At 42.2% G+C, this 16,535-nt stretch overlaps 1 protein-coding gene across 10 annotated transcripts in view; it reads right to left on the reverse strand.

Moving 5' to 3' along the window:
* Positions 1-16,535, reverse strand: part of TRIM55 (tripartite motif containing 55) — a 39,581-nt gene that overhangs the window by 21,378 nt on the left and 1,668 nt on the right. For all 10 annotated transcript variants that reach the window (XM_045181771.3, XM_045181775.2, XM_045181768.3 and 7 more), the window contains exons 3-5: positions 11,785-11,950; positions 9,784-9,879; positions 121-354 (exon numbers count right to left, since the gene is read on the reverse strand). In XM_045181771.3, coding sequence (XP_045037706.1) covers positions 121-354; positions 9,784-9,879; positions 11,785-11,950 — 496 coding nt within the window. The remainder of the gene's footprint in view (positions 1-120; positions 355-9,783; positions 9,880-11,784; positions 11,951-16,535) is intronic.

Below are 16,535 nucleotides of genomic sequence, written 5' to 3' on the forward strand. Positions count from 1 at the left end.
TTTTAGTTGGTAAAATAGATCAGATGAGGTTGCATATAAAGTAACAAAAATATGATGACAACTACTTCTCCAACACCCACCTGTTTGGTTAGTTTCCACTGGTGTCAAAAGGAGACTTACCTGCAGAAATACTGCCATTTCTGGCTCATCCATGAACTGGATTCCTGACTCAACCAACTTTGACACATTCTCCAAGTGATCAGAATACTTTTTGATCAGGGCACGGACATGTTCCAGTTTCTCCCCTTGGGTTCGGGTAATGACTTGGGTCATCTCATTCTTCCTCTCCTCCAGGATGCCATACAGGTAATCAAACTTCTCACAAAGCTCCTGTTTCTGTTTTTTGCAGCATTCCTGTTAGTTGGGTTAGCTAATGTTAGAAAGTGTTTGAAAGAATGTCTATTTGCAGAAATAACCTGGACATTTTGGGAAATGAGAAAATTTATTTATCTAGGATTTTTTTTCTTTTCCCTTAAGCTGTCATTTACTTATAGATTCCTTCTGTGTTGATACTTTGAAAATCCCACTTTTATCAAATTTGGTATTTGGACTATCAAAAATCAATTAAATTGGCTAAATGGATCAATGATTTTTCAATCTTCTGTTCTTTATAAATGGAGAATTTCATATAAATTAGGACAGGTTTTGTTTTAAATTATATATTGGTTACATAGCTTATAGGTTTATATTTTGCTTTGGAATGAGTGTATGTGTGTGTATGTGTATAAGTGTAAGAAAAAAAAACTATGGTACTTCCTGGTTTGTACTCTCAGTCTCTCTCTGCACCATCTATGCAGCGACTGTTCCAGTTTCAGTCCTCCCATGTAGATTCCGAACCTTCCAATAGCTTCTGCATCTGGGATACGCCCTTCAAGCTAACTAACACCACTGCTAGCAAATTCATTCTCCTGGGCTCAGGGCTTGTTCTCTGTTATGACTCCCCATTGCCCAAAGAATAACATTTTAACTTTACTACTGGCATTCAACCCACTTCATGACCTGGTTCTAGCTTTCCTTCACAATATTCTACTCTTCTCCATCACATATTATGCCTGTGTCCAGCAAAAATACATCACTCACTTTCTTTGCTCATGTTGTCCCTCTGTTTAGAATGTGTTTTCCCAATTCGCAGCAAACACTAAGCAATCTTAAAGACATGTTGAAATGCCACTTCTTCCATGAAGCTTTCCTTGATCTGTATGGCTGAATGTCATCTTTTAATTCTCTGAAATTCCATAATAGTTATCATTTATGTCATATACTTGTATCCACCAGGTGCTCTATTTGTCCAATACTGTCAAAAAGAGGGAAATACTGAATCTGGTCTTGGGTTCCTGGAGAGAAAGGCTGTATGGGAAGTCAGCCTTGTCCATTTGCACTGTGTGTCTAAAGCATCTCCAGTACCATCCAGCTCCCTTTACTCTGAGTCCATGTTTAAATCATAATTAATTTTCCAGTTGGCCTGGTCATTGGCCTTTTGGTTTTTCAAGCTCCGGTAAGCTTGGTGTGTGTGTATGCCTGTCTCCCTGGACCTGACATCTCTGGGTCCAGGGCCTTTATAGCTGAGAGCAGGTTTTAAGCCATGCTGATCCAACCTAGAGCTCCTGCCCAGTGGGTGCTTCCTGAATCCGGCCAATTTATCTCTGACATCTCTGACCTTTGTATGACCCTTATTACCTGTTCTTTCATTCTAGTAAATATTGTTCTCTTTGATATCATGTATTACTTTCTTCCTTTGCATGAGTTTCTTAAATATCTAAACTATAGAATCTGGGTCTGCCTAAGACACATTACCACCTTGCAGAGCAGATGTCCAATAAATATCTGTTGAATAGATTTTAAAAAATCATGTTTCACTTCCTCTCACCTTCTCTACTATTCTCAGACTAAGAGGGAAAAAAAGGATAACCTAAAGCAAATTGCTGATTATGAAGATACTTCACAAATGTGCAAGCAATACACTCCTCACTCCACCACCTCCATTGGATAATGGTCAGTTCTCATCACATTTCTAACCAGTCACAATACATGGAGGAGATCTAATGGTACAGACCATTTTAATAGTAAGTACAGTATTCCTGTCATCCACCCAACCATTCATTCATTTAACAAACAATTCTTACACATGTCATTTGTGTCAAGCACTGTGCAAGGCTCTGGGGCCCTAACAATGAATTAAACATAGTTCCTGTTCTCGAGAAGCTCACAGGTCACTGAATGAGAAAGGCCATGGGCCAATAGTGTAATACAAACTAGTAGGCTGAATAATAGAAATATATTAAATATTTATACCAGGTTTTATAGGACCATAGAGGTGGGGCCTTAATCCAGCCCTTTGTTTGGGACGGGGACATCTGAGGGGAAAAGACCAGGGGTGGTGATGTTAGCTCAAGAAAAAATTCTTAGAGGAAGTGGTGCCTAAATTTGGCCACAAAGGATGAATAGGAGTAGAGGAGGTACAGCAGGGAATAAGAAGGTGTGGAGCCTTGGCAGGTGTCAAAGTAATAAGACTAGGGCCCACACAGCATGTCCAGACATGGAAATTGCTGGGCTTACCAAATTTCCATCCATTTCCAGCCCTTTAGCTTGAGATTTAGACTATAACGCAGCCTACAAACTGATGCCTGTAGCTTCCCATTCAAAATTTCTTTCTCTGTATTGCCTTCATCCTAATCTTACAAGCAACCCTGTATCCACCACATTTCTGAAACATGCCTTTGATGTTCAGATGCTCTATTGTTTACTGTAAACATATGATGCTTTCTAGGTTATTTTTCTAAAATAAATTGTGGCCCTAGCTGGTGTGGCTCAATTGGTTGGAGCATTGTCCCCCACACCAGAAAACTGTGGGTACGATTCCTGGTCAAGGCACATCCCTGGATTGTGGATTTGGTTCCCAGTCTGGTTGTGAACAAGAGGCAACCAATTGATGTTTCTCGCATGGATGTTTCTCTCCCTCTCTCTCCCTCCTTTTCTCCCTCTTTAAAATCAATAAGCATGGCCTCAGGTGAAGATAAAAAAATAAAACAAAATGAATTGTGCACTTGAAATATTTATAATAATGAGTATTATATTAAGATGTGATACTAGCAGAATGTCTTTGTTTTATAAAAGTTTTCTCTTCTCGATTTAATAGGTATGAGAACATTTAAGTTTGTGAAAGCCAAATCCTTTTCAGTGAGCCTAATGTGAAGCCATGTGTCATGCACGGCCAGTGTATTCACTCAAGTCAAAGATTACATTCCTTATTTGGGCCATATAATTTTATTTAGTGGCTTAAATGGAATACCAAGTATTATTTTATTTCAATTCTGTCTTTTTAATGACTTGTATTATATTGAATTTTGATTAAATCACTATCATTTTAATAGCAACCATCATTTGCTTATAGTTTACAGTTTAGGAAATGCTACTCCATAAATAGTATATTTTTAATTATTATCATCACCATATCATCATCATAATCATCATATGATCACATATTTTGTAAAGCATTTACTACATTACTCGTCATATAGTAGGCACTATATAATTTTTATTAATTTAGATCTAATTTTCCTTTACTTGAATTAATCAGTTATAGAATTTTGAAGTCGCATGGAATATCAGAAGTAACTGCTACAAACCAATCATTTTACTCACATAAAATCCAACAGAATTAAGTCACTTTCTCAAGCTAGTCTATCATTTACTCTTGGTGCCTGGCCTAGAGCCAAGATCTTTGAACTCCTGGGTCATTGCTACTCCCACCATACCCAGCAGTGACATACTTCCAAGTAACTTGAAAAAAAACTTGTATGTGAACTGCCAATTCACTGAATATGCACCTTTTCACAACTCTAGTAATGCTCACATGAGAAATATGGTTTGAATGATTGGGTGAATGAATGAAATGTGACTTGTATCTAGCAAGTTAGCCCTCACTCAAAAGTTTCTGTTTTGTTCTGTTCCAAAGAAATAGGTATTTAACTGGATACCCCAAGCCACTGCTTCATTCAATGCTCAAAAGCAAAGAACAAGAAAAAGCTATGCAACCTTAAGGAAGCCTTTTAACCTCAGGACAATAAGACAATTTTTTATTTTTATCTGTATATTAAGGCAGCAGTCTCCAACCTCTTTGGCATCATGGACTAGTTTTGTGGAAGGCAGGGAGGGTGGCACAGGGGCAGGGAGGTTGGGAGGGGGGAGCTTCACTCCACCGCTGAGGATGGGGGTGGAGGGTGGAGACAAGGGGCAGAGCTCAGGCTTTGCTTGCCACCTGGTTCCTAATAGGCCACAGCTGGTACTGGTCTGCAGCCTGGGGGGTTGGGGCCCCTTGCTTTAAGGGATCAAAATGAATGGTTGCTAGGTCTCTTTCTTCTCTATAGTTCAAATATTCTACAGGCTATGAAATGCCTCTTTATATATAAAATGCGTCTTTGATTCCCGGGAAGTTTCCGAGTGGTCATCTACATCACTAAGATATAACTTGTATGTCCTAGCCCTGCAATGTCAGTCCCATGGCAATGTGCCATGGCCACGACAGGGAAAACTGAGACAATTGTGACCACCATTCTTACCATGCAAGGAGCATAGCTCTGTGACCAAAATAGAGATGAAGATAAGCTTTTAGCCCTACCACTTGTCATTGAGCAACTGGCTCTACCCGGCCCATTCATATCTCGACACATTCCTCCATTCGCCACACACTTGTTTGGAGCTACAGCTCTGGGTCTGCGAGTGTCCACTTAGCTTCATCTGAAATACACTACTTCAAAATTCCCTTCATTAAGGCCAAAGAACGTAAAAAAATAGACAATAGATTAATAATACTAAAGAAAGAACTACCTTAAGGTAGGAAGATTCTCCTAAGGAAATCAAACCCAACCCCTCACTCGTCAAGGCCTATTATAAGCACTTGGAAGAAGTCTCATGAGTCCAAACTAGGATGAGAACCCAGGTCTCTGCTGGGCTGCGCTAGAAAAAAGACAGACACTTTAGAAAAATGCTGTGCCTCCAGGCACACGCGCTGGAGTTCAGCCCCTCTCCAGCCTGCCAGGCGCCTCTGTGCTGTGTTCAGTGGAACAACCCTATTCAATGGCCTTAGGTCTCAAGACTCCCAAACTCATGCTTTTTTTTTTTACCATATTGTCATTACCTACTTTATGTTAGAAAAATAATCATGTTATAATTTATGGAAATTCTGATGCTTACTCCTGGGGTTCTTGGCATTATGGATTTTTTGGACTAGTCCAGATCATTTAGAAGATCCTTAGGAACACCCCCTGAAGGCTGAGGTCCAGGTGAGCCCATACTGACTTGAGCCCCATGGTTCGGTAAAGACTTTTACCAAGACCACAGTAAACTGAGCAGCTGTTTAATTCATTCCCATCTGCTGTGGGTAGTCGGTACCTGTCCTGGAAGAGGCTCAGCCTCTGTTGGTTACCAATATTTCCAGTTACTGCAAAACCTCTTAGGTAAAGATAGAGCTTCCACTCATTCTCACTTTTTCCCTCTGAAGGGGGTTGCTTCACCCTGTTATCAAAATTGACCAAGACGCTGATAGGCTTATTCTGACACCACCTACAATAGGCTACAGATGCTCCAGTGGTTTAAATGACCATTAACATCATTAGAATAAGTGTGCTCTTTCTAAGATGACTCTGAGGATGATACAAAGTGATGCTTATTGAGCCCCTGGCATGTGCTCTTATCCCAATTTAGCCATCACAACAACACTGTGAAGAAGGTATTCTCTTCTAAGCACATATTATTTTGCCTCTAGAAAATGGCCTCAAAAATTAGGGCATGCTTATTAAAATGATTCTTACTATAGTCATACTTCCTAGTTGTAACTTCATGGACAATGTCTCAAAGCTGTTTGGTTAAAATCAATGTTTTAGAAATACAGTGGTTCTCATTGCAAAATCATTGGAGAATTTTATTAAAGTTTTCATTTTTTCAGATACTGCAAATGCTCAAGATCAAATATTTATTATTCAATTTATAGCTGTTTCCCCTAAAGAGGCATCCATATGAAACAAGATCATTTCCAGCCTGCCTGCCCACCTGCCTCTGGAGGGCCAATATTAAGAGTATGCTTTCTTGGGGTCCAGTGACATAGAATTAGTGTCATTTATAAAGACTATAAGAGGGAGGTAATGTTTTCTAGGGATGAAGAATGAAAGTGAAGCACATTTGCCTGGAAACAGAGAGCTCTGAGGCAGCATACTTCACCACTCCCTCCAGCAGCCCCCTCTTCAGTCCCAGCCAGTCCCAGAAAAGAACAGCTCCGGAAAGGCAAGGGTAGCCTCAAACCATGCTGGGCTCTGCTAGAACAGCCCAGAAGGCCTTCCAGTGCCCTGCGATCCAGAGCTCTGGGAATGCCCCAGGCTGAGCCACATTCAGGACGGCTAGAAGGAATAAAGGCTCCTTCATCTTCCATCAGACCACAGCAACAGAGGAGAATGCCACTCTCCTCTGACACAGTTCACACTGCCCTTTTGTGACTACAGTCCTTCTCAGTGCCACTCTTATCATCAATGCGAACTCACAACAACTGGATACATTATTTTTAAAGGACAAAAAGGAGTCTACAGTGTGTTTTTCCCTAAGTTCAGCAGCTGTCCAGGGCCAGTCCTGGGCCAGGTGCCTGCCCAGGCCAGCTCTGCAAGACATTGCATGATTAGGGACATGTGCAGAGAATGAACACTTGCTGAAGGAGCAGGTGTCAGGCACCTCATGGGGAGAGGTGAAGTAATTAGGGGAGGATAGAGCCCACCCCAGGGGCTACTCCATTTCCCATCCCTCAGGGGTTCCTCACCAATCAGAAAGGAGAACTCTTTAACAACAGCTCCCCACCCCCTGGTCAGCAGCCACCAAAGGCTTCTCAGAACATGTTTCCAGGCAGGTGGTGAGCAGAGCCAGAGAGGGAAACAGCAACCCCAGGTAGAACAGGAGACACGAGAGCTCTGTGACCCTGACCCCTGGTACAGAATTCACCTGCTTGGCAAGGTAGGGCCCTTTCACTCTGAGGCAAGGACCCAGTGTGCTTCACTAGCTGCCTTCTGGACCGGCAGGAAGTGAGCCTCTGGTGCTTTGCCCACTGATAAGGCCCTACCTCTGGAAGAGAGCACCTTAGTGATTATAGGTGTGCACAGTGTGGCTGTTTTGTGGCCGTGTCTGTCCTCAGGGCCTCTTCAAGTGGGAGATATTGGCATCAAGTAGGAATCAGAGAATCAGAGACCTCCAGGGGGCTCTGAGCTGGTCCCTGCATTTCCACATGAGCCAACTAATCTGATCTAAGAGCTGTTATCTGAGCCATATTCCTTCCTTCCTTCCGTATTTATTTTATTGGTATTAAAAATGTCAGGCTCACTTTAGAAAAATGTGGAATGCGGGAATATATAAAGAAGGCATTGAAAATTACCCGTGGTCCCACTATTCACTGCCCTTAACCTCTTGATTTCTGGAGTTTTTCCCCTTATCGATGTATGTAGGGTTATTTATGAATGTATACATTCCGTACTGTTTTATATACTGCTTTTTCGATTTATTTCCTTAAGGTAAAATCCCAGAAGTGAAATAAACAGGTAAAAGGGGCAGATGGACACTTTCAAGACTTCTGCCAATTTACAGTCTCATCTTGAAGCCTTGCGGGCAACAACTACACACCCCCCTGTAGTAACCTGAGGAAGTACTTAATAAAAGTGCACTATGTTCGACGAATGTTTTTGTCGGTAACCATAGAGGTCATAATCCCGATGGTCACTGCCAAGAAATTCTTCCTGACATCTGCACCAAATCCCTTCTGCTGACTTAACTTCAAACCTGTTTCTTCTGGTCTTGTTCTCAGTGGAAGAAAAAACAGCTGCTTCCTATTGTACCCCTGAGCCTCCAGGAACAAAACAGGTTGTCAGCCTCTCTCTCCAGCCCTCTCAGTGCCCTCTGACCCTGGCTAGGTGGAGCCAAGTTGTTTGCGTTTGCTCAAGGCCAACTGCAACTCACAGGACTTTTCTCCCGTGTGTGTTCCCCAGCCCAAAAGTCCCTGACAGAAGAAAGCCTGTTCCCACGACACAGGTCTCTGATCAAGGGCTGACCAGAGATGAGTGCAGATTACCTCACTGGTGTACTAATAACACGCTCCTATTTACACACTCAAGACTCAGCGTGGTACCACGCTGGAGTGCTGGCTCATGGCTTAATGACTGAGTTGTATTTGGTCTTTACTGTAAATAAGTAAAAAGAAAAGTTTATATTGCCCACTTCACAATCTCTTTGAGTTTTTCACCAAGAGAAAACTTTTCTGCTATAAATGGGTCCCAGATTTATCATGGATTTTAATAGGACTATGAGTGTGAAGAAGAGAGGAGATTGACTTTAATTATGTGGAGGTCTATAATGAGATGATTATGGCCAATGTCTTGAAGTTGTCATCTAGGAATGGTCTTTGGCTTTTGATAGAATGTTGCCTTTCTAATGATAAAATAATAAGAATAGGGCACTTACCTTATGCCAGGCAGTGTACTAAGCAGTTTGCTTATGCTTATTTAATTCCTCACAGTAACTATAGAGTAGGTACTATGATTACCCCACTTTTACAGATGATAGTACTGAAAGATTGAATGCACATGTGACTGGATCTTAAAAGCATAATGCTTCATTTTTTTAAAAGTAAGAAGCAGAAAGAGAAATACAATGCCATTTATAAAATTACAAGACATGCATATAAAACAGTGCACATTTTGTAAGAATACAGGAGCGTGGAACATCAAACATGTTAGACTGGTTATTTACAGAGAAGAGAACAGGAGTGGGAAATGGGGATAAGAGGAAATAAATAAATAACAACAGGGACCTTGCCCCCAGATGTGAAGACAATAGCTATGAACTGAGCAGTACAGAGCCTCAACTCTCTGCACCTGAAGTCCAACCAAAACACAAATCACCCCAAACCTGAGAGCAGGGAGGGAGGAATAAAGGGCTCCCAAGCACAGAGCCAGAGACCCAGATGTCTGACACCTGCCCCTCTGCATCATGGCTTACCTGGCCTGTGAATCTTCAAGTCTTGAAAAGATATCTGCTACAGAGCTAAATCTTTTTAGGCTTCAGCATTTTGCTTTCAGCAATTACACAGTGTGTAGCTGACCTTGAGAAAAAGTGGATTCCCCATGTCTTTTACATGCCAACCCTAAGTGTGAGCTAAAGAACCAGCCATTCATCCATTTGTTCATCAAGTTTTCATTTAGTGTTTACTATGTGCCAGGTACTGGGCCAGGAAGAGGGCAAAGAGAGTTGAATGAACGAGAACTTGGGCCTCCGTGAACTCCCAGCTACTAAGTCATTTTGTAACCACGGTCAGGCAGTTCTCTGTCCTCCTGCTGGCCCTTTGCAGCCCCACTGTCAGGGCACAGATATGCAGCCCAAACCTGCACATGAATTCCTACAGCACTAACTAGCATTTCCTAAAACCATTTGGATTTCCCCAAAGAAATTGTGCTATAAAAACAGACAACACTCATTTTCATTACTGGGAATTATTTTTCTTGTAGCCAATCTTTTGAAATGGGTTGACCAAGAAGGAGCAACACATATAACAAAAGCCTAGTGAATGTGGTGAAATATGTCTTATTGAGATTCACAAGGTCACTTCTCTTCCTGTGCCAGGAGGTGAATATTTTAGAGACAAACCGGGAAGGAGGTCATTAAATGTTGAAATGGGGATTTCTAGTGTGGTATTGAGGAAGTCACACCCCAGGAGTCTGGGCTTGGGTTATACTCCTGTGGAGACTTGAGTATACTTACCTCAATAGTTTTACAGGTATCCTCCAGCTGGCTGATCACTCCCTGGACTCGATCATTGTTCCCCACAAGGACAGCAATGCCATCACTGAGCTCAGACTGATGAAGAGAAAAGAGGAGTGCAATATCTTAGGGGTTTTCTAGTCAGCACTGATTGTGGATTAATCATAGCATTGTCCTCAATGGGTTCTTAATCTAGGATCCATAAGACCCTAAGGAGTAACAATGGGGCTTGGGAGGTTTAGAACCTCCTAATCTTGTAAATAAAACTCTGTATGGATGAATATAGAAATGCATTTGTGCGGGATGAGGTTTCATATTTTTCATCAAATTCTTAACTGACCGTGGCCCTGCTAAAAATATTTAAAAATCTAAATTATAGGCCACAGATAGAATAGCATGCTCAAGCTAAAGAATTCTAAGTATTGTTTAAAATTGAATGGAGTCTAGAGTGTGACATCATGGACCCAAAATAAATTATTTGCCAAGTGCATCTGAAGATCAGTTTTACTAGGAAAATGTATATAGTAAGTATTCATTCATTCACTTATTTACTTATACTTATTCAATGTATACTTATGCACCTTTTATGTACTAGGTGTACACACACTCACATACTAGAATAAAAGTCACTACAGACTTGAAACACTAACATACAGCTGTTTCTAGGGGAAATTTCTCTTATATTCTTGACCCGAAGAGATTCCATTGTTTGTATTTATTCCCTTCCAAGGATGTTCTAAGGAGCACCAGGGGACACAGAATGGGGAAACACACTTGATTCATCCCAGCCTTTACCTCCTCTATGATGTTGGGCAAAACGTGTGATCTACTTTTCTCACACATTCAGTGACAAGAGCAGTGGTTGCAAAAACAGTTTAAAGCTACTGCACCCTTTATTTAGATGGAAGAAAGAGATGAGAGTGAAGCTTCTTTGGCCACACAGGAGTGGGGTAGAAGCCCTGCTGTCTGTCCTTCTGTCCATCCCACATGAGTCTCCAGGGCTCTGAGGGAGGCAGTGTGACACTGGTACTATTCAGTTCCTGCACACTAAGAATTGGGGGCAGGGATGGAAAGAACGAAGGAATAAATTATAAGTGGATTAAAAATAAATGTTATACCAATAGGTGTCTTCCAGAATTCTGCTTCTTTAGCAGTTAGTGCTCACGGAGAGAACTGGTGTTGCCCAGTGTGAAATCTATGACTCTAACAGAACGAAGCAGAGATGTGGAGCCGCTCAAATCCTAGGTGCCTGGAGTGGCTGCACCCAACTGAGCACAGGACTCTACACATTTATTTGGATCAAATGGAGAAGTTCCTACTTGTCCATCGTGCAATTATATTGACAGGTTAGTGATAAGTTGAGGGCGATGCTGCATTTGGTCACAATGAGAGGACTAAGCCTGGAAGCCCTGGGGTGGGGGCATTTAGAGGAGGCCTTTTATCAACTGGCCTGGAGTGCAAGGCTCGGAGGGCAGTTTCACCTAGCCTTGAGGGCCAGAACAAGGCACTGTTTTAAAACTGTGCTTTGACAAAATGCCATTCATTGTATCTCTGCCCCACTAGAGTGAGGAAGACAAGGTGGGTGGGTGGGAGTAGCAGGTAAAAGGAACCTTTTGTTGGTGAATGCAGAAAAACACTCTGTAACTGGAATAAAAACTTGTCCTTTCCTTATCTGAACTGTAAATATTGTTTGAATAGCTTGAGCTCAGAGTTCCACAGCACTGCTCACCTCCAGCAACCTGCAAAGGGGTCCAAAACAGCAACTCTTCTCCCGCAACATCTTTCTTGACCCTCCGCATCCATTCCATCTCTGGCCTTCTAGACCACCTACCCGCCACAGAATCAACTGTGGGGCCACATGCGCACAGCATCCCTTCCTGCTGGATCCTCTGCCCTTCCTATCTCAAGGCCCTGTGTCCCCACATGGCTTTGGTGACAGGAAGCCAATCACAAGGGCACTTGAAAGGGGCTGCGGGGGAAGGACGGGAGGGACTCTGTTACCTTCTGCCTCTGGAACACGTGAGTGAGGGGAGCAACCTGGCAGTCCTTGTGTGCCCCAAAGATCTTGCACAGAGAGCAGGTGGGCACCTCGCAGTTCAGGCAGTAGATGTTGATGTGCTCCTCTTCATGCTCCTCGCACCTGGGCTGGTCAGACTTCTTTTCTGGTCTGGGAGGAGGTAGCAGAAAAAGCCCTCAGCTCCCACTGAGGCAGAGCCGAGATGGGCCATCAGCACTGCAAACCCCAGCTAGCCCCTGGGTAAATAGCCACCACATTCCAGCGGCTCCCAGAACTGTCCACACTCAGTTTCCCTGCAAGTGTAGCAGTGATGTGCTGACAAGCCCCTAACAACCAGCCTGGGATGGGGATGAGGCCTTGGAGACTCTGATCTGCAGCACTTGCCAACCTTGCTGGTGTGAATATTCTGAGCAAGGCAGACTTCACGTTATTGAAGGTTCAAAAACCAGCTAGTGCAATTCCTAAAAGTTAGGAGAGTGCCCCAGCACTGTCTCCGCAGGCCACTGGTTTCTCAAGAGAACACCTGCCATTCACCCAGAAAATTAAATGTAAATAACTTCCTGAGCACTTGGCAGTGGTTTAGAGTGGTAGTATGTGCTCAGTGAAAGTGAACGATTCATAAGAAAAATGCAGAAATCTGTTCTGGGACATGGTGGACCTTGGAAATGCAAATCTCACAGATAAGCCCCAAGCTTTAGTTTTCCCAGCTGCTCAGCACTAACCAAAACTTTTTCCAGCTGCAGCAGATAATAATGGAGCTTTGGGTGTGGATGCGCTAGTGAGGTGACAAGCAAGGAGTGAAGAATCAAAACCAGGAGGGAAGCGGGCATGTCGTTGCTACCAAAGGATAACCTGTTAGCTGCGGAATCGCCTGTAGCAGCTCAAGTTCACACACAGGACAGCACCCTGTATATTCTCCTAACCATCGTCAGGGTTTAGGTGTCATGATCAAGATCGGATTTGCACCAAGGTGTGGTGCTTTAGGCCCCCTCTGGAGAGCATCCTGCTCACACCAAAATGGAATTTTTATATGTCTTATCTAAAGACTGAGGCTGTTAATAGTTTCCAGAGGTATTTGAAAAATTTAAATTGAAGTCCCAAACCTTGTCTCATACTCCCAAATATATGGTCATTTAGAAGTATCTCAGATTTTGAATTGATTTTTTTTAGTTGTTGTCAAAATCTACTTTTTAAAAACTGCAAGTTTTTATGGGCCATGAAATCAATTTAGGGAGCCATGAGCAGCATTGTTAAAATAAAATAAAATAAAATAAAATAAAATAAAATAGCCAAAACTGTGAACTGCATGTAGTAAGGATCAAGTATTGATATATAAAACTTAAGATGTACTTATGTACGTAAGTATATATGGGAACCTGAAACAAAAGTAAATATGTCATTGTATCTATTACCTGTATCCATCCATGTATGTAATGGTCACTAGATCACAATGCAAAATGTACTTGCTACCATGAGACATGAATCAAAATGTTTGAAAACCACTAATATTGATGTGTAATATAATGTAGCTGCAGACCCAGAACTCAGAGAAAGGTAGTGGATATGCTGATTTACGTCTGTAAGTCTCTAAGTTGAAGTTAAGTACTTGAGACTGGAAAAAACCCTGGGTCTGGAAAGGAAATTATATGGACTGCCAGCTTCAAGATTTTGGAATCTGATTTTCATAAAAGGAATTTTTGCTTGGTCTTATAGCAATATGTTTCCGTGAAGCCAGTGGCCTTCTGGCCTGATTTCTGCCATATGCCTGGAAGCTCACAGAGGAAAATAAAACTCCACCCGCAAGAAAACGTATCTCCCCTCCCAGGTCTGTCTGTGTCCTCCGCTAGAATATGAGCTCTCTGAGGGCAGGGACCATGGTCTCTCTTCGGTTTTGCTCGATCCCCGGTGCCCAGAACAATGTCTTGCATAGAGTGGGTGCTCGGGAAACATTTATTGAATTAATGAGTGAGAATTGAAAGAGAATTTGTCAGATTAATGGATAGTACTCCCCGTGCTCTCACATCAAACCACTCATTTGGAAATGGCGTGTGAAATATGGGGAAAGCCTGGGGTCACTTAGCACTCACCAGCGGCGAATAGACCAGACAACAGCCTAAACACTTTGTTGATAAATGACGAAGCCCGCTGGGGGTTGTGTAGAGACTGGGAGTGGTGATTTGGTCTTTGCTTGGGCAAGGGTTCTCCACCTCTAAAACTTTCCCTCTCATGGGATTCCACCTCCGGTAAATGTGAAGAAAGTGCCTGGAGCACATTTACTGGAAAGTGGCCCAGGCGGTGCTGCTGCGGATCATCTCTCCCAGGCGTCCCCGAGGCGGCCTGCATCCCCTGTGCTGTTCTGATGTCAACAGCTCTGACCACAGACATTGTGACAGAACTCGGTTTTTTCAGTATATGCAAACACTGAAGAAGTTCAACTAGCCATAGGCTCTATGTTTAGTTTTCTATTGTGATTATTTTTCATAAAGCCATGCAGATTGACAACTACTTCCCATGTTCCTCATTAGGTTGTTCTTGTTTAGGTGGCAACATGGGCCCAGAGGCATTTCCCACTTACAAATGAGCATGTAATGAAAACCTTTAGACAACTGAAAAGATATCACAGACTTGGGACAAACATGGTGTGTTGAATAAAGATGTAAATGCCCTTTCATGACATGAGGGTGGCTCCGCGCACAGTGTGGTTCAGGGCTCAGCGCCAAGTGCTGGCAGGGGCCCTGGCCGTTTGTACAGGCTCGACTCAAGGAGTCTGTAGGCGGCACTCCCTGGTCTCTGAGGTTGCTGGGACCATCTTAGAGTTTCCTGAAGGATGGGCATCTGGTCTTGAAGAGGCATTTCAAGTGGTCATACTTTACTTTAGAGTCAAACCAATCATAAAGCTTAGTTCCAGCTCAGCTTCTCCATAAGGGGACTATGTGGCCTTAGGCGAATTACTTAACTATTTTCAGGCTTGGCTTTTACTCCTATCTAAAAACTGGGCTAAGGGTCTACTAATAAAATATAGAAGAATTTAAACAAACACTTATTTATGCATTTATTTATTTATGTTTCCTCTTGAAATCCCTCTAAAAGGCCTTATAGTTCTATTTGAATGTTTAAAATTATATATATTAAAAACTTTTAATAAGGTAATAATAATAATAGTCAAACCTCACAGGATTGTTTCAAGAATTATACATAATTTATGGGTAAAGCACCCAGAACAGTGATTGACACATACTCAGCACACAATAGTTTTAGTTACTGTATTTTAAAGTTAATTAATATGTTCACTAGTAATATTAGTGAAATTAGTTCCTTCTCTTGTCATTCCCTCCAAAACTGTGGCTAGTTCAGCACCATGCAGAATTCTAGATAAAAAAGTCAAATTTTTCCAAACCTACAATCTCTAGCCTTTCTATAGAAGGTCAAAGTTCACCAGCAAATGCCCTTTCTGCCCCCAAGCCCAATGACTGCGGGTCAGAGCTGGGTTCACCTCACTCTGTATATTCCAGGGTCCCCTAATATGCCCTGAAGCCCATGATTCTGGGTTTACAGGGCCCTCAGCCTCTAGGGAACAACTGGGTTTATGCCCAAACATTTGTCTGAGCCCTTTGTGCAACCTGTGGTTTTGCTACCAAGTAAAATGTCCCAAAGGCAAGTCTCAAGTTAAGAAACAATAGCATAAAAACTTGATAATCGCAAAAACACCCCTACTGCACTCAGCTATGAGCTTCGCTGTTGGACATTTGGTTCATCGCCTTTAGACCATTTGCTCACCTGGGCACTATTTTTGGCACGTGCACCACACAGACTTCGTAGTTAACTAATGTGTCTTGTAGTTTTACTAATGCTACAAGTTGTAACATCTCTTCTCTGGATTTCATAACAATTATTGTTATTTCACATGTTTCAAGCTCTCACTGTGGCAAGTAGTAAAACAGAAAATTATTACAATAACTAGAACATGTAGGAAGGTTTGTGGTGTTGCTTAATCAGCTGGCATTTATGGAGCAACTATTCTGTCCAAGGCACTGTACTATGCAGTAAATCCGTTGTTGTATAAACTCCCTTAATAACTGCTTAATTTTTTAAGCAGAGTGTATGTATTTGCATTTTAAAGTAATGAAATACAGTGAAATCCAAGCAACAGCAACAATTGTACTTTCCTTCTTCTCAAGAGACTTTGGGCTCAAGGGAAATAGTCAAATCTGTAGCTCTGCAGTGTGTACCAACAATCATTTTTCTTCCCCAGCCCCATCTATATCCTGGCACTACCTAATTTAGTTCTGAATCATAAGTAGAAACTAATAGCCATAGTGATTACAATAATTATATGCTAGATTATAAAGCAGCTTTCCTTCCAAGAGTGCGAGGCTCGCAGAGCCCTGCAGATGTTCCGTAAATACATGTCTTCTAGTAAGAATCACAATGAGGTCATTTCTAGATGGTCTCAATATGGCTATCAAGCTTTGTGGACCCGCCTGACCTGTATACAAATGAAAACGGGCTCTTCACCCCATGACTTCGAGGAATGAGCTCGCACTGTGTTGTCTCTAAGAAAGGAACTCTATAGCCAACGTGATTTGCTGAGGAAGAAGCCCCCCTTTAAAAAAATGATTGGAGTATATAATGCATGTCAATCAATCAACAGGTAAATGCTAATAGTGTGCAGTAATACAATCTAGAGGTAGGGAAACATAACGTGAACTCCATCGTTTTCCCCCTATGTCTCTAA

Source organism: Desmodus rotundus, chromosome 8, assembly GCF_022682495.2.
Source record: "Desmodus rotundus isolate HL8 chromosome 8, HLdesRot8A.1, whole genome shotgun sequence".
Lineage (NCBI taxonomy): Eukaryota > Metazoa > Chordata > Mammalia > Chiroptera > Phyllostomidae > Desmodus > Desmodus rotundus.